The 19,782-nt window shown below is 34.4% G+C and overlaps 1 protein-coding gene across 6 annotated transcripts in view; it reads left to right on the top strand.

Moving 5' to 3' along the window:
- LOC115453773 (microtubule-associated protein Jupiter) overlaps nucleotides 1-19,782 on the top strand; it is a 138,893-nt gene that overhangs the window by 55,530 nt on the left and 63,581 nt on the right. Inside the window, exon 1 of one of the 6 annotated variants that reach the window (XM_037445904.1) lies at nucleotides 4,620-4,861. The exons of 4 other annotated variants lie outside the window; for them this stretch is intronic. In XM_037445904.1, coding sequence (XP_037301801.1) covers nucleotides 4,800-4,861 — 62 coding nt within the window. In that variant the 5' untranslated portion in view covers nucleotides 4,620-4,799. Of the gene's footprint in view, nucleotides 1-4,619; nucleotides 4,862-19,782 lie in introns of those variants that run through there. One more of the 6 variants, XM_037445919.1, reaches the window with a different exon arrangement.

Raw genomic sequence — 19,782 nt, 5'->3', positions numbered from 1 at the left:
GGACTATCATTAACGCATAGAGATTTACATGTAATTTTATTGAGAATACGATTTATGTCAAAGGGCAACGCCGCGCCGTTGTAGACGCCAGAAATTAGTAAGAAATAAAAGTATCGAAGCTAGGATGTAAGGATTTGTGCAAAACTTTCGATGCTCGCGGCTTCGCCTGCGCGAAAAGGTTTTTCTACCACAAAAGTCTCTAGAACACTGTAGCGATCCACAACGCCATCTATACGACGTCAGCATCATTTATTTAAAGAATCTGATTTATGTAATCCCATGTTTTTCCATGGGAACAAATTACCGGGATAAAAGTCTATCTGGTAATTCAGGACATGGTCTATCTATGTACCAGATTTAATTCAGCTTTTTCTCTGTTTACTTCTAACAAACATCCAAAAATTTTGCACAAATTTTCGAATTAATAATATTAGTTAGATTGGATGTTAGATACTTAGATTAGATTAGATAGTCAACTAATGTGAAGGATGTTTACTTGCGATTGATTTTTCTAAATTATCTCAATGGTAGGTATAGTGGCGCTATTGTATTTTGTAACTGGACAGGTCGTAGTTTCTATCTCTCTAGGTATTCAAAACATGAGTTTTAGGTTTTGTTAAAAATGGAGTGTTTTATCGAATACTAGAATTTACCTTTGATATATAACAATATTATCGAAAAGAAGAGTGGGAGAATTAGTTTTATCTCTTTTTCAATTTTTAGTAATAACGGTACAGGCATTTTTTTAAATAAGAATTTTTAAAATTTGGCCTTAGAATATTATGTGAATCACTATAATGAGGCGCCTTATTTATAAGTGCATATTATATTTATTAAACTAAACAGGTTATCGAATAAGTCGTCGATTAAAACATATATTATGGGCTTTTTATTGCTTTTTCCACCACATACGTTATATCGTATAATTAAGACGATTTTATATTTTCTACTTAGCATGCGTATCGACGGGAACTATTATCACTTACAAGTATACTGAATATATTAGCGAGTTTCAATTATAATATTTCATCACCTCCTTATCTTCGAGGGCGTCTAAGGGAAATTGTCACGCGGTTTTACGATAATGCATTCATAATAAGATGGCCGCCCTTTGGTCTTGTGGCAATGTCCTATACCGTCAACGATGATAGTTTGAGTTAGATTATCAAGTCTGACTACCAAGAGTGTAAGGTTTTTAATTTCAATCAAAAACACGTTTAAATAACTGGTTCACTATAGCGCAGGATCGTGATTCATGGAAGGATCTTGGGGAGGCCTTTGCCCAACATTGGGACATTATAGGCTGATACGATACTATACGATACGTTTAAATTGCCTGGGATAAGAATTCTTAACCGATTCGTTAATAGGCGTCTCATTATGACATCATGGGACAGCTAAACTCTGCAATTTTTTTCGATATTAGTGACCTAAGCTTTCAGGGATAAAATCGATTGATAGTTGTGTTAAGGTAATGCTTAAGTATTCGGATATCACGTAATGTATGATGCAGAATGTCTAGGATTCGACGCAATGGCCATACGTTCGAGATAAAGTCTTCTAGGGCCGGTACGATTGTGCGCACGGCGCAGTGCGTGGGAAATCATATTGCCGCTTGCGTTTTAATGGCCCACTCATTGCGTGCTTATAAGTTTTATTTAGCGGTTGTAATTTCATAAGTGCTCATGTTGAGTGTTATGAGTATAAATCCTGGTACGTTCTCTCGATAGTCAGGTACTGTATGATATTTTTATCTTATTGTTTGGCGCAGCTATTGTCATGATGGCATCTTTTTTGGAACCACAGAAGGTTGTTCTCAGATTGAATGGATAATTTTCGAAAATTAAGGAAGCAAGAGTACTTCCTTTTACGAAATCAGTTCTTACGTCAACTGTATGGTACTTGCACGTCGTCTTTATAAACTACAATTGGAATCTATTTTGGAGCATGTTAGGTTAATTTTTTATATGCCTGTTTAGTCAAATATTCACCATTTGCGAATTGTAAATAAATAAATATTTTTGTCATTGTGATCGTGTTTTTGCGCATGACACAGCCAAAATACAAGCGGTTTTCTCCGTTCGAAAGTATCACCAGACATGTCAATAAGATAACATACTTGAAAGGCTGCAGTCTTTTTTGCATCTCCACATGTCATCTCAACGGCATCACAATCTTATGCAATCTGTTTATCTAATGCATCTGTTTTGTACAACGCTGTGTTTGCGAGCATTTTTTTCCAAATATAGCCGAGTTGAATGAGCGATGGTAATATATCAACACAAATGCAGGAAGCGTAAGGTAAACACAGTGTTTCGTGAAAGCGGTTGCCGTTGAAAGGGTGGTCGTTTTCAGGTGTTTGTAAATTGTACGTCGCTTGTAGACTCGAGCGGGCCTTGATGAACGCTGCTCCGTGTTGAGTGCGGGATTCATTGGCTGAGTTCTGATTTAACTATAGGAGATGTTGCATTTACTACATGTGAATTTTTAGGTTATAACTACCCGCCTATTCTTTATTTTGTAGCAAGAATCGCAATCTAGTAAATTTAGGATGCGAATGGTTTGATATTTGGTATAGAGTAACTTGTTGAATTTATTTCCTAGGTGCTATTAAAATAATTTCCGAATATGCAACTCAATAAAAGCTGCATGCGGATTGTTTCCGCGTTCGTTATCACCTGTAGTTGTTTTGAAAGAAATATAACCGTTAAAATTTTACCAAATACAAGGACAACGATAAGACAAAAGTTGAATTTATTGTCAACGAAATATCTTTATACATAAATTATTATGTCGTTATTATTTTATTATTTACAATAAAAAGGTGAAACGTTTGAAATTCTGTCTTTAATATTAAATCAATTACCTATGTAACACGTACGTTCGAAACTACGCCTTAAGTTGTTAAGTAGTTTGCGCCAGATAATTTAAAAATAAAACTTTAATCACGCCTGTGTTAAAACGCTCGTGTTGAAGGGAAGTTGTCGATTGTTTGGTGTTACTTGAGCAAGTGATGTGTAGGCCTGTCGTTTGTAAGTGTTGTCGTATGTGTTTCGGGATGTTACCTTTGATAGAAAGCAGATACGGGCTACTATATGCCAGTATTTTAAGAGGTATTTGTTAGTTTGGATGTTTGTCTATGACTAAGATGCCTTTGACGTTAGTTCCGCCTTTACATAGCTTGTATAAGATGCAAAAAAAACAATTGGAGTGGTTTTTTTTTGCCTCATAGGCAGCTACGTTGTATTTATATCTATTACCTATAGGCTATTTTTTGCTGAGAACCAGACTGTAATCTGGTCGGAGTCGCGAACATAAGCTAGTCATTCCACTCTTACACTTAAGTACTTTATAGTTAAACTCTATAGTCTGTGGTCTAAGGTTTACTTACGGTAGAATGTCTACGGTTTAACACTTAAGTGGACAGTGATTATTGTTGGCATAAGTAAATAGTTTGCACTCACGTTGAGGAAATATGTGTTTAAAGGTATATAAGGCTTTCACTAACACAGGGGCCTTATTCTCTATTCCACACGTTGTTTTGACAGTGTGTAATAAGCACGTAACGCACAACATCGCTTTTAAGACAATCAAAATTGGCATAAAGAACCAATCCACGCTAATTCCACGAAAATAACATAATATGGCCGTGTTACGAGTTTAAACTGTCATACAGAATAAGGCACCTTTTTAATGTAATAGATGTTTGACCACGTTGTTAATAAATAGATATTCTAATATTTATTCTGGTTAAATAATACCATTATTAAGATTGTTTAACGTACAATATAAATTTGTTTTAGACTCTTTCTGAATTTAATTTTACTCGTAGTTTGAGATTAAAAAACAATTTTATAGTTGTCTTGAACTTATAAATTATTTGACACTAACGTAACTATTTCTATTGTATATTTTCCTTTTTTATATTCCCGTGAATAATTGTTTTTATGGAAGGCATCGATGGTAGGTAATTATTTAATAAAAGCTCTAAAAATAGTCTTAAGGATATACACATCTGTAGGCACGTAGGTGATTGTAGTATGTTGATGTGAAGTAAATGAACACTAATTAGTTTTATGTATAGACCACCATCAAAATAATCAAATTGCGTATAACTGCGTAAACATAACACCATACCTACGGGCAAATATTATTGTAAACCTATTTTTAGTAAAGGTAAATGATAGTTATTTATTACGCTGTCATTGTTTATTCGTCTGGGGGACTGAATAAGTACAAAAATAATAAGTTACTGTCAATTTCGTTCGTCAGATGAGGAATTGTGAGAAAGGTGTCATTTATCAATTTCTACGGCACATTAAGACAATGGTCCGAACTCCGACTGTTGCCGAGACGCGCCGCAGCCCGTCCAGCGATAGGGATGAATCACCCGGGCCCCGTTACGACCCACATCACCGGGAACCGGTTTCACATCACTCATTCGATACTCCTTTTTTTTATCAACGAACCTGTTTTGTCCCATCTGTCCGCGGCGACACCGGTCATGTGGCACGCGGGACATATGTCACGGACTCAGTAAAAAAAGAAGAAAAAAAAAACAAAACAAGAGGTGCGGAAGTGGCGTCTGCGCATGCGCGGTTCAGTTTTCACGCGCGGGCGGAGGGTGGCTCCGCAGCATCGACTTAAGCGAGGGTACAACATCGCGCGCGCTCAGTCAGCTGACGAACCTCGTTGCGACCGCACGTCAACTGTTCTTATAAACGACGCCCATCGCGCCCGGTATCGCGCAGTGTCCCGCACTCGTGTGTCAAATAACAAATCTTCGTGTTAATATCACAATGGCCACCTACGCCCAGTTCAAACACGTCGAGTTGTACAAGATCGGTCATGGAAAAAATAGGTAAGCTTTGATTTTCTACAGTTTCAGCACATTTTGCGGTGTGCGGATGTTGGTCCTGAAGGTAATGGGCTATAAGGCTCTCGGATGATTGTTTGTTAAAGGTCAAGTGTCGACATTCCGCAATGCTACGTTCAGGAATATTTTGGGGATAATTTTTATATACCTAAAAAGAATAAAAAAAATATACCTTGCGTGAAAATATTTTTAGTAAAATTTTAAATTAGGGGTGATAGGTTTTATAAAATTATGAAATTATTTTAATCCAGGAATACTAGTATAGCCACAAAATCTCGGATAATTTCTATCGAATTATAAATTAAACACGGTAAATTAAAACGACATAGAAAAATATTATTACTTCTAATTAAATATCGCGTCACATTTATTTAACCCGCTACTAAATAATAAATAATTAATCTGCGTACTGTATCGGAAAATGTGGCTTTTCACGAACCAGTGCGTTGAACTCGGTATCGATGTTGTAGCGGTTACGGCGAGGTTCGCTCGGTGAGCTTTCAGTCTAGATGCTTTCGTAGAATTACCTCTACATTTCCAGTTGGACCGCTGAATATTACTACTGCCTAAATTTACACGTTTATAGTGCTGTTTTCTGGTATAATGAAATTGTAAGTTTATAAGACTCAAAGGAACTTTTTATGAGTACTTGAAACGATGCAGTGTTTTGCATCCTGATAAACTAATTATTTAAATATATACGAAAAATATATTTTCATATTAATTTGCTCTTTAATAAAATATAATTTCGTCAATAACGTAAACAAATTGTAATATTTTTATTATAGATAAAAGAAAAAAAATTACGTTATTTTTTTAACACATTACATGATTCCTCGATTACCGTGTAAGCATTTTCATGTGACCGAAATAGAAAATTATTAAGCAACGCGGATATCGTGTAGAATGATATAAATCACGGAACAATGGCGAATCGTTTGCGTACACATTGCATAAATCTCGTAACACATAAATAGTTTCGGTGATAAAAACGCGTGTAAATCCAAACACGCGAAATCGTTTGGGCTTCGAACGATCACGCGATTTTGAACATGGCGTGACAAATTCTTATGTTCGCCAAACGACACCAATTTGTTACGAACTGTCGAAAATCAGGCATGAACCATCTAACTGTTAGGGTGTAGTTTGTTTTTTTGGACTAAATGTGGAGGATTTTTTAATAATTTATTGCTATCGTTGTGTTATTTGTTTTAGATTTTAACACATTGCATTATAAAAAACAGGCATAATATCTTTTAGGCTTACCAAAATCACCAAAATGTAGAATTTCCCTGCCTATTTTGCTAAAGCGAAAACTGGGCAAAATATTAGAATATTTTTAATACATACATTCCGACGTAAATTGGCGAGTAATGTAATGTTGTCAACCGTCTCACGTCGGGCCGGGCGCGGTGAAATATGGCACAGAAACTTCCTCAGGGCGAGCCTGCACTGCGCCAAATATAGGACGTTTCCATTGCTTATCATGTACTCTTAACTTTCCGCAGTGCTTCGCGTTTAAATTTTCTAGTGTTTCACGTTTCATTTAATAATTTTATCACAAAGTCGATTTTCATAATCTTGGATTATTATTAATTATAAGGCAATATATATCTCGAAAATATATATTATAAATCTATAAATGACGCGATAGACTTATGTGTTTTCAGCGGGTTAGTGTTGCTCTAAATTCCAAATATTTGCGGATGGCAAGTTCAAAGAGATTGGTCAAAGTTTAGAATAGTTTGAGAGGAATTTGAAGCCACCCAGGAGGCTGTGAGACGGGTTAACGACTCCTGCCGGTCGCAGCGTTAGTGATTGACGTTTTGGCAAGCTTCGCGGCGCGGCGCGTTTGAGATTTCACTGATGTCTTTGAAAATTCCCAACTTATCCTGGATTCGTGACTTGCATTTTTCATCTGGTGCATAGCAACTCATTACCGTAATGTAGTAGTCGGGAATATTTGGTATACATATATAATCATTACGATTGTTAAGAAGTACTTTATTTGATTTTTTGTCTGTCTGCATGTCGGTTGTTAAACAGTGTCGATGTTAACAATATTTGAGTGATGTATGCTAGTAATTTGAACATATTTGTTTTTGTCCATTAATGTATAAGATCATGGAATAAACAAATAATGGTGTTATAAACGTAAATGCATAATTATAATAATAAAAGAAAACTATTAAAAGAAATATAGTTCCGTCGACTCAATAATAATATCCCACATTGCTGAAGATAAAACGCACATATTTCATACTATTTCGCAGTTATAACAGATTAATTATATTTATGTACGTATTTTATTATGATTTCGCCCATTAAGTACGCATTTTATTTGGCATGACTGTCCAAGTTAATGTAAATTGGGCAAGGACTCGTACCACTAGTGATGTTAAAATACGAAGAGCCGGCCGAAATTGATTCAAATAATTAATTGCCTCATGAAACAGCGATTAACAATTCAATGTTTCACCAGATTTGAGTTATGTTTTTGAAAATGGAATACAGGCTGGGACGGATGAATTAATATTTCAAAACGTTTTATGAGCATTCCACGCGATGTAGGTACTTTTATATTCGAGTTGATGTATTTTTTCGTTCCTTTGAGTGTCGTTGCTTTAAAATATTTTACGATTTTCAGACTGCATTCGTGTTAGATTAAATTATGATTTATTACCGTCTTGCTTGGTGGCGACTTTGAAAGGATCCAACGTTTCTAGATGCTCGTTTAATATTCATACTTAATGTAGCATTAAATTTGATTCTTTTCTATAAAATGTAACGTTTGAAACGATTTATTTTCGACAAAGATTTTAAGAAATAACTTTATGTTTTGTTTTTTCTTAAACAAAAAATAAACGTTAAACTACTTAAAATAGTGGAAATGCGTTAATGGATTTATTTAAATGAATCATTGGTTTACTTAAATATCGTTATTTAAATTTTAGAAATTATGCCGCGTTTGTGTTTATCTTTCATTACGGTGATCTAGGTTGACATCCTTTTTTATTTCAAGTCAGCCAGAAGTTGACAATTTCGAATTCTTTAATTGATTATACAGGGTCATTTTGACATTGCTTTACTAAATGAAACCACATACTTATCTACTTGAAAATAACACTTTACAATAAGTTGTTTGCGCCTTAGACGTAAAATAAAAAAAGTGTACTTAAGTTTCGAAAAAAATAAATATTAATAAAAAGTAATTTTAATTTTACGCACCCCAATGCCACTACTACTACTATAAGAGAATTCATCGCAGTGGCAACATCATAATTTGATTCCGAAATACACTCAGACACAAGCCATATTCGCATTAAACTACAAAATGATCAAAAAGTCAGAAAACTAAAACCAGGGTTTTTGGTGAAAATATTCGTTATTGATGGATGATTTTTGGCACAACGTCAACAAAGATGAAGACGAGTATGTAGTTTTATTTAGTAATGCAGTGTCAAAATGACCCTGTATAAGTATCTAAGAGAAGTAGGTATATCTAGACGTGGTGGTCGTCGGTCGTCGGTCGTCGGTCGCCGGTCGCCGGTTGTATGTAGGCGAAGGCTACGGGGTGGTCTGTCGGGTCGCGTGCCAACCGCCCACATTACCATATCCACAGGAAGCGTGCGATTACTCGCGACGGACAGTCAGACGCACCGCCGCACAGCGTCGGCGAACGCGACGCGACGCCTTTACCGTAGGCTTGGTTCTGCCATCACAATTGATGATTCTGAACGGGAACATAGATCCTTTGCGAGAAGAAAGTTAAATACAGTTTAGCCGTTGAATGATGTAGAATGTTTTCTTTGGACTAATATTTTTGTAAGAAAAAGTGTGATTTTGTTTTTAAATTGCTATTTTATAATAATAATAGCCCGGTCGTCTTGTAAAGTAACAAATGCGGGTATATTATTAAAAATATTAACTTTACAAAATTGAGATTTTAGTGTTGAGGATGATAATAAAAGACTCCCGAGTTGTCTTTTACAACAAAAACTCAAGTTATGAAGTTATTCTAATTATCATTACCATTCTATGAATTGATTTGTTTAATTATAATTACCAATTAATTCAACTCACCTACAAACACCAAAGCGTCCTCATTTAAATCTTTAAATATATTCCGTACGCCTAGAAACGTCCGACGAAATTCGAAAGTATGGTAACCCTACTAGGCGGACCTTTTTCTTACCCGTCCGACCTTGGTGCGGCCTATAAATATTATTAAGATTAACCTCATTTGGTGGCGTACCCCACAAAACAGAGCTTTACGTTCCGGCACGGACTATGAAAATTTAATGCCCTCGCTTAGTAACCTTCCACTCCGTTTAAATCTATTTACTCGTTGTATTGACAGAGAATAATATCACATTTCATTAGTAGAGACTGGACAGTTACTTTATTAGTAAAGTTAAAATATACTGTAATGTAGTATTAATCGCAAATAGGTTAATTTTAGTCCAATATACTTAGTATTATATTTTAATAGTAAAATTTCCATTAGTGGGACTTTCTATACATACGTACGTATCACGCGTTTTCGCCTTTTCATTGTAGAGGTGTTATCATACCTACATTTGGCAGGTATGATGAGTTGCATGTTATAGGGAATGAATTTATTGTCATTAACCGTACACAATTCCGGACTGGACAGGAGACCAATATTACTTGAACCAATATACGGTTCAAATTCGAGAACTCAGCACGACATTCGAACCGCGTACCCAAAAATACCACCGTGATTGTCTTAAAAATGTTACTGTATAAATATTGAATGAGTTACCTACGTCGCTAGATTTAACAACGTGCCTACAAAGTTGCTAATTTTAACACGCTGAGGGTTCTTACACAAACATTTATTTATAGGGCTATTAAATAAAAGATTAATGGTTCTAATCAGGGAATGACGTACAACATATTGCTTTAAGTCTTCGTATAATACAAATATTAAGTTAAAGTGAATTTACGTTAACTACATACTAATTTGTTTGAACATGGAGTAATCGATTCTGTTGCAAGTGTAATTGATTTGCTCAGTTTCAGGTTTCAATCCAGTTTCAAAAGTAACAGGACTTTCATGGTTGTACCAATTATAAATTGTTCTAAGTACTAATGTTATTTAAGAATATTGTTAGAAAATAATAAATATGAATGATTCTTTTATCGTGACCAATTTTACCTTATGGCTATTTAAAAGAAGCTATCTTAAGAAGCACAACTTAAGAGCCGGCTGAAGTATTTGATAAAGACTTTTTTACCACACCGAACTAGATCACAGATTATATGTTGTAATCAAGTTAAGCTCTCTTGTTCGACCGGATTCTTATCGCACGTTGCTATGAGGGCATCCTCCACACGTAGCGTTTAATCGACAAGACTCGAGTTTTTAAATCGATGTTACTATCCGATGTCTACACACGACGACACAATTGCGAAAAAAACTCGATTGAGCCGTGCGACCGCATTAAATAATCGATTTATCGATAAAAACTTGTAACATCGATTCTGGAGCGGACCTATGCATGTCTTGCCCGTGTCGGATTAATTATATTTTAATAGGAATAAATTATGGGGTGTTTTTTTGCGTTGCCATGTTAGAGTTACTGTTGACATGACACGATCAGACTGTGTCATTATGCACTATCTATAGAAAGGGCTTTCGAGATTACGTTAGGGGAGATTAAAATACGATATAAAAAATAACGAAACATTGTGAAATATTAATACAAAAAACATATGTAACATTAAGGGCTAATTATCCGTGAATAAAATATAACCTGACTAAATATGAAGTGAGACAAATTGACATATAATTATGATTTTTAATTCTTTTGTGACGCACTATATTCTGTGAATAATTTTTATCCGGTGATTTAAAAATCTGCCTTAAAATAAAGAAAAATAAATTTAAAGTACAGTTGTCTTTATAATGAATCACTTTAAATAATTAAGTATTACCTCTGCAATACAAATGTAGGTCTATTAAAATTTGTTTTTATGTCCTGTCGTTAACCCATAGTCGTTTTTAAGGAAGGAAAATCAAATAAACGTTCAGACAAGGTCACGTGATGCGTGCTCGCATGAATTTATTCGTAGATAGTTCGTATTTTACTGTCATTCGTGATGTTCGCGAAATTGTAAAAATGCCATAAAAGTACACGAACTTACTTACACAGGCCTACTTACAACGGACGATAAATTTCTTTGCAGCCAGAGCAATAAATCTAGAGTAATTGCTCTTATGAATAAAAACATATTATTAATTATAGCTTGTTTAAAATTGATACGGTTCTGTGCTCACAACTCATTTCAGTTTCTTTTGGCTGTAGGGTTTGATATTCTCGGTTTCATTTTTGTAATACAATATGGTGTTTTAAATGTTTATATTTAAAATATGATTTGACTTGGCTATTTGTCTAATGCACTGAAATAAATAATGTATTACTTTAAAGACAAACCTAACTTAAGTAATTGATATATTTACTAATAATCAAAGACATTTTATAGAGTTGGAGATATTATCTTTAGTCTATACGAATAAATAAAGCTGAAGAGTTTGTTTGAACGCGCTCATCTTAGGAACTACTAAATCGATTTGATTTTTTTTTACAAATAGGAAGCTATATTATTTCTGAGCGCTATAGTCTACTTGTAATGCCGGAATAACTTTTTCACGCGGACGGAGCCGCAGGCAAAAGTTAGTAAGTATTAAATACGAATTACAAGCCATGGTATCCGAGGAATTTACGAGTAAAATTATCTAATACGGCCGGAACTTCGAAGCGAATGGAGTCTCGGGAAATCGTTAGTATTAAATGTAATTACAATTTATTAACCACGTTAAGACGGTTAAGTGTTACCTTCTAACGTTTGTGGTTTAATTGAAATTTATTAGGGGATAGACAAAGCTGTTTGCGTCGTCAACTTTACCGTTGTCTCCGAAGTTAATGCTGATTGTGATTTAATTTTTACATTAAACTTTCTTTGTCTAATTAGATACATGCGTTTCATTTGTCGGATATGAATGTCTTTGAATTGGTTTGAAAAGCCAAAGACTATTGTGTTATGTGTTATAATATATTAAGGGTTAGGAATATTTTCTTACTCATTTGTGTTGCATATCACGTATTTAAGTAACCGTGTAGTCCAAGATATGAGTGCATATCGTTTGCACATACAATTAACCGCCGCTTTCAATCAACGATCCTAAACGATTTTTTGGAACTATCGCAAAAATGGACCAATAAGAATAAAGTTTTTTTAACGTACTTATAAATGAATCATTTTGACTGGTTTATTCCCGGGATTGGATCATAGATTAAGATTGAGATCGTGTATTGAAAACGGGTCTAAATATTGTTACTAGTCAAGCTCGGAGTATTTTTTTGAACTCTTAAGTCACGCGGCAGTAGCTTCACGGTTATAAAAAGTATAAATTCAATCTCCATTTGTGACTTTCTCCTGACATTAATCAGTGAATGTGTTGGTGGTGAGTTTTATGAGATTTCCACGCGTGTGTATGTCTAAATAGGATTTAAGCTATTAGGCCATTAGCGTCCGGTGCGATTATAATTCGACACGCTTCAGTCTTACGTTCAACGCACGCTATCGACTTTTCTATAAGTCGGTATTACAGCAGGAAACTGCTTATTTGTGTCTACGAACGTCGATTTTTCATCGAGCCACAAGTCTTCAATGACTAAATGTCTATCATCCATCATGTGTTCATTTTGCGCTGACAATTTGTCAGACTCGATCGATGGGTACTGGACCTAATAATGTAACGAGTTTGATTTTTGCGTGGAAAGTGATTTATAGATACCATTACGTATTATCGACTATGAAGGTACTCTGCGTACGACTATTCTATACGTTCGAATTATGATTTTAACCAAAACGAATCGCTCCATATTCACATCGTAAAAACGTGTTATTACACAATGATCTGTATCCGTCGCTTAGTGAAATACAACCGATGATAACTTTTCAATAACCATAAATTTATAACGATCGCTTTCTGAGGGTTTATTAATATTTTTCTCACAAAATGAAGACGTGATTCCCGCGTTTTATCTTTATATTTTCGTCATAAAAATGGTACCCATATAGATGCATCTTTATCTGGACTTTGAATGTGTCAAGGAGAAGGTGGTTTATTATTAATTTATGTATATTTTGTATTTGCATATTATAGTTGCATACCGGTTTGCTTATGCTTTATAAAATGATGATCCTAAACTGTGAAAGATGAAGTGATTTGTCTCATGTCATACACATAAACTAATTATGTCGCATATTAATAAGGAAATAGCTTTCCTTCCTAAATAAAATTTATTATACCGACAGGTTATTTATTCAAATTATAAAGCGAGCATCTGGTTTTTATGTGTGCCTATGGTGTAATCACATTATGTAATACGGTCACTTAACAAGTTGTCAAGTATCCGGGCATTATTCCCGGCCATTAAAACACGTACCATAAATCTTTATCATTATATAAAATTATAATAAACGCATCGTGACATAACTGTAAGCTAATTTTCTGCGCTATTATTTAACTTTTTAATGCTTAACCTTACGTTTATGTTCAAAATAAAATGCATCCAATCATTCGGTAGCGATCTAGCCATACTTTTATCGGTTCATTATACGTGTTTATGGATGGAAATATTTTATAGATTTTCATTAAGATGTTGACTATGGCTTATTGTACCGTTGTTTAAAAATGATGTAGCATACAGATAATGATTGTTTAATAATTGGTATGTTTATAAAAAAAGGAATGAAAATTTTCGACAAAAGAACGACGATAATTATTGTCGTTATAACACTTTTTAACTCACTCCTAATTAGATGATCGTATTAGATTATAAAACACTATTGACGGTATAATTATTTCAGATTGTAGTAAGCTGAAAAAAGGCATATCTTTTAAAGCCAGTCCTCTGTGTTATAATAATGCTGGAACGGTCAATTGGTATTCAAACAAAATTCAAAACCCATGATCACGATCTTGTAAAATAGGCCTTTTCTTTAACAAATATTTTTTCACGTTATGATGAGCCGTTTTTGCCCGGGCGGCGCTGTGGGCGCGTTCGCGATGACGGGCGAAGCGCATCGCGCGATCCGTTATGTGCTTGCGCCGAGGTTTTTTATCGCGCGCGATTATCGCTGCGGCCCGTTAGACCACCGCACGCGCACATTTGCGCATTCGGTCGGTGGCTGCGCGTACGCCGTGCGGTGGAAAGCACTAGAATCTATCCGCGATAAATTATGCCATTGCCGTTTGATTATGTATGAGTAATTAACCACGATACAACTTCTTTTATGCGTTGATTTTTACTCTACACGTTTACGGTTTTATCTTAACAAATTTATATACAATTTATAGCTGTTTACAAATTACTAAGTATAATTATTTTGCACAAATTGTCACTAAATTTGCTAATTCCTAATTAATTGCAAAAAGTAATGCTATAAGTATAGATATTTATTGGTAACTTCGTGTAACATGTCACAATAATTATTATTGGTAGGCCTATAAAATACGCCCTTACAACGAGTTATGTCATAGCGAAAGTTATGTGTAAGTTCACTGTTTATAATTAATGATTATTTAAATTATACTTTTCATTGACTTACGAACCGTATAATCAATAAAGGAAACGTCGGAATAAATTAAATTATCTTTGTTTGTGTTTATAATTATGGAGTAGTTATAACTTGCCGTAAGCTTCGATTTTGATTTACGTACAATAATTGAGCGCGATGAAATGTACTGAAAATAATGATGTCAAAGCAATTATTTTATAATTGTGGTTTAAAATTAAATATGCATGGTTGTGGTTTTAATGCGAAATCAATATTGATAAAGAATCATCCAGAAATACATTAATACTTCGAATTTGATTTTCTTATGTTCATAATATATAATGAACATTGCAGATTGTAAAAGTCTTTCTTTAGCTTTGTTCTCATGCATTTATTTTGAAAATATAAACATTCTTTTTACAATTATTGGTCGTTATTTTTTAAGATTACCCACGCCTCTCATTTTACCAATCTTTAAATTACAGCAAAATAACAGGGCTTATGATCTTGTGATAAATTTTATAAAGTACGTTTTAAAAAGAAAAAGGCACAGGTAATATTTCAAAACGGTTTAAATGTGAAATGCCCTCTTCATTTATAAAACACTTTACCCAGTAACCGCTCATGCATTTTAAATCGGGTCGCATATATTCCCACGCGCAGGCCCGGATTAAAGGAAAAGTAGCTGTAAGTTGTGTTTATGATCGTTTCATGTCGCTTTGGCTGCGTTTTGTATTATCATATGTATAAAATCATTTAGAAATGCGTAGTTCCTGCGAGGAATTTTTATTCCAATTTTCGATTAGGACGTTTAGTGTCATTTCCTGTGCTAAATTGGGAAATGTTACATATTTTACATTTAAAGTAGCAGACATATAAAGTCATATCAGAAATGTATAGGGGGGTTGAGGCCCCAACCTTAGTTCTCCTGAGGTACATGTTTCAATCCGCTCCTGTGCAAGGAAAATAAATTGTAACTGCGGGAATGTCGCGTATCCCTTACTTTCTAAAGCAAAAAGATGATGCGACCGGTGGCGCATTCTTGTGCAAAGCTAAGTGATAATGAAGTTTTGATTTATAGCGCGCGTGGCGCTGTGCGCAGGTGTTGACTTATCGCTGGCGAGAATGGTGTATGGCATGCGGTTTTGATTGATGGATTTTTATTGGTGGTTTTAAATTATCGTTTCGGGGTGTGGTTTTGGTTTTCTATATATACTTGAGGTTCTTTTTTATGACGCCTTTTTATCGATTGCCGATGTGATATAAGATTAAATAAAACGTTTTGTAAAATATAACGATATAAAAAGCTATAAAGTGTCTCTTTAAACGATAACATTTGTGAAAATAAACCGACTAAAACCATTATTTATTAAAAAACGTCTCTTTAAGATCCTAATCGTGCAAAACACTTTCAATTGTATTATTAGATGACAAGATAAGACCATCTTATTGGCAACAATGTCGTGTAACTTTTCAAAACTGGTATTTTGTTGTGCGACAACATCTAGAACTAGTTTAAACACAGGATGTGAAAGCATTTTTAGTTTTAATGAGCCATTGTCGAGCGAAATGTTTTACAAATTGTCGCGACACTTACCCGTCGACTTATCTTGGCAATCGTAAATTGTTTGTAAATAAACGGTGTTGTGGAGTGTCGTCGGGTGCTGCTATTATATCTATTATGTGCTCTTGTGGACAATTTAAACGGGGCATTTGTTGAGTTTTCATTTAATGCAGGAATTTTCTGTCTGGTTCTGATGTATTGCTTCTGTTTGTGGATGGTGTAAATATTCAAACGGTCATTTTGACATCGCCTTAGTAAATAAAACCACATACTTTTGTTTTTAAAAAATAACGTATAATAATGTAAAATAAAATAGTGTCAGATTTGAACAAATCAAATATGAATAAAAGTAATTTTAACCTTGCGTGCCCTAATGTTTAGTCTAGAAAATTCGTCGCAGCGGCAACATCACACCTTCAGTCAGAAATATATTCATGCACACGCTATATTTGAACTAAACTACAAAATACAATAAAGAAACAAAAAAATGAAATTAGGATTTTTGGTTAAAATATACATTATTTATGAATGTTTTCTGGCAGAACGTGAATAAAAGTAAGAACAAATTCGTATGTGATTTTATTTATTAACGAAATGTCAAAATGACCTTATGTATCATTATAATATAGTTTCTTATTTTAACTAACTCAGAAAAAGACGTTATCATATGTGGTAAAACTATAAACGCATTAAGGAAACTTTAGGTTGGGCGGGACCAGTGACCAGTTCTAAGAAATATGGGACCGCATTTACAGGACAATCTGCACACAGTGTGAAAAATTATGTATAACATTCTTATATTATGAGTGATCGCTATTCAAATTGTAGGTCTTTTATGACTTAATGTCATTAATGCTAGAGTTGACAATGGAAAAAAAATATGAGCTGTGGTTTTAGGTTATGTTTTTGTATTTCGTTGAATTGAATAATTATTTATTGTCAGTCCCGTAATTATATGCAAGGAGTTTAAATTACATAAACTTTACGTGCAAATTTTAGTACCCTCCTTCTATCCCACTCAGATATGGAGTCTGCTTTACGCATGATGCTGAATAGATTTGCATGAGTTTTTACCATTGACTCCGCTATCTCTCACTTCGCGTACCGATATCATTAATGAATCTTTTTGATGGAACTAATAGTAATATATAGAATTGACGGCACTACGTATTGTTAGCAATGAATATTTATCAAAGCATGTAAGTAAACAATGAGTATTTATCAAAGCATGTAAGTAAACAATGCGCTGTAATCAAATGTAAAATAATTGTTGGTAGTTGGAAATCATTGCATCAGCTTGCAGTGCGTTAAATTACAGCTATTTTGTACACAATGTGTTTCATTTGGAGTGCATTATAAAATTACATGCACGTCAACAAATTATATTTAATAATTAATATGAAGCCTCTTTTTTACTTAACGTATTCTTGCGAAATTTTGTAATTATGTACGGTTAGTGTTAAAAGTTTCCATAAAAGTGTAGATCGAAATCACTTAAAATTAATATAAGAAGTGTGAGACCTAGGTAAATTTTATTTTCAAGTTATTTTATTTTATTTATTAGGGATCACCAACAGGATTTACAATATTACATACGAATAACTAAAACAAAAAAAAAACATCGGGACTAATTGCAATTCTAATAAGTAATAACTATAATTTTTTTTAAGAATCTAAGAATAAATTCATGTCCTTATTTACATAAAGTTACCAGCACACGGTGCGGCTTTAATTCGTGGTTTTTATTTTTTTCAAATTCCATATTCCAATATCACCCAATCAGCATCAGTCGAGTTTATATTTTAATCAAGAAGTATATAAATATTAATTTTAGTCCTACCTGAGAATCGAACCCAGGTTCTCCTATTTTCCAGCTAATGTTTGCTTCCACTGATATGTAAGGATGCTATCTTAGTTACAGATATATTTAAACAATAGTTTGCACACAATCAAATATTATCTATTGTATTATTCTGTAACAAAATGTAACCTTCAATAAGTTCATTTACCCCGTGTGTCGATTTCATTATTGAAATTTTGTTTCCTGATTTTTTCTCAAGTTTTAATTTACTCGTGGTTGGTTTAAAATTTTTTGTATTTTATTTCGAAGAAATAAAAATATATGTTTCAATATAAAACACTTGTGTTCCGAGTATTTCTTGAGTTAATTACTAAGTATATTATTTTAATTAATTTAAAACATCCCGCATATTAATTTTGTTTTCATTTATACCCACGTACGTGCATGTATCAGGCATGTATCTTGGGGAAAATGGACAGCATTGTTATTAATGTAACGAAGTTTAACAAGTTTATTTCCCCGTGTAAAGTGTGGGGATGGAAAACCAATTATTGCCATATCTGCCATAAATTTTAATATATTTAACTCATTAGTAAGTTATGCAATTGAATACTGAACATCAAAATTAAACGTTTCGCGCACGGCTATCGAATCAGATGGAACTGTATTAAAGCCAGTGGTCTTCAAAATATCGATATTGCGATGAAAAGACCTTTAATTGTTCACAATACGTATAGTAGCTAACAAGTTTTTATCGCGTGTTACAATCAAGTGCTTTCCTTTCAGATTTATGAAGGACATTAAAGATGTCGAGATATTTAATATCAAAGGTCTGTAGTAATGTAACAGGGCATCGGGCGAGCAGAGATGATTTACAGTCAACGATTGTTAAGCTCTTTTCACATTCAGTATAACAACAATAGAATTATAAATGGTTAGGACCGCTCGACTGGAAAATTGAGTTTCCAGACGTTTTTATCGATAAATAATCTGACAGTGTGTATTTTATGAACATTGCATGCGCCTAATTACTTTTTGACTTACACCCACTTTTTTATACTCGATGGCATAGGCAGAGGCGCAACTACGCCCTTTCTACTGATTGATTGCATCCCATGAAGTGATAGGGGGCTAGCCTATCGCCATTTCGGGCACAAATTCAAGACTCCGAGCTGATATTGTGTAAAAAACCCAATAACACTTTTCCCGATCCGGGAATCGAACCCGAGGCCTTAGTACTGAAATCGTAACGTAATACAACTACGCCACCGAGGCAGTCAATTTTAATATACATATGTATTCAGTGAGGTATATATATTTTTTTAAATACTTTACGACCATGTTTAGATTCTTGTCGAGCGAAATTTCGTTTCTGGTAAACGGTGTTTGCGCGCTGCAACCGTCCCTTTACCTTCAAACATTTCATCACGTTTATCAATTCCGAAATGCACGAAAACCGCTCGGGGATCAGGGAAAGTGATCGTGCCCCGTGTAAATGGGATCTAACGGACCTCTCTGCTGTCGCGTCGTGACCAGGCGCGTGCGCATCGGCGGGCCCGCCGCGGCTCACAGGTGCGCGCGCAGTGGCCGCACCAAAACTACGATCTGTCCGATGATAAACTAGATTTATAACCTGGCGGATTTATGTACGCTATCGGCGTTGATTAATATCGCTGTACTGATGCTCTCGTGATTTGACTGTGTCGTCGCGGGCACGGTTGATTTACGGTTGCGTTGGATGCGCTGTATCGTTTTTCGTATGATAAGATTTACTTATGATGTTTGATATCTTTGTTTTCATTTCTTGACATTTAACCGTGGTACAAAATATTTGTTATGTTTGGGTGATTATAAATACGTATATTAATTGGGATAAGATAATTCTAACTAACAGAAATATTTTATTTACAGTAGGTAAATGGTTACTTTATGTATGGGATATCACGG

The sequence above is a fragment of the Manduca sexta genome, chromosome 6, assembly GCF_014839805.1.
Source record: "Manduca sexta isolate Smith_Timp_Sample1 chromosome 6, JHU_Msex_v1.0, whole genome shotgun sequence".
Lineage (NCBI taxonomy): Eukaryota > Metazoa > Arthropoda > Insecta > Lepidoptera > Sphingidae > Manduca > Manduca sexta.
Note: the sequence above shows the minus strand (reverse complement) of the source record. Positions and strands in the feature narration are given on the sequence as shown.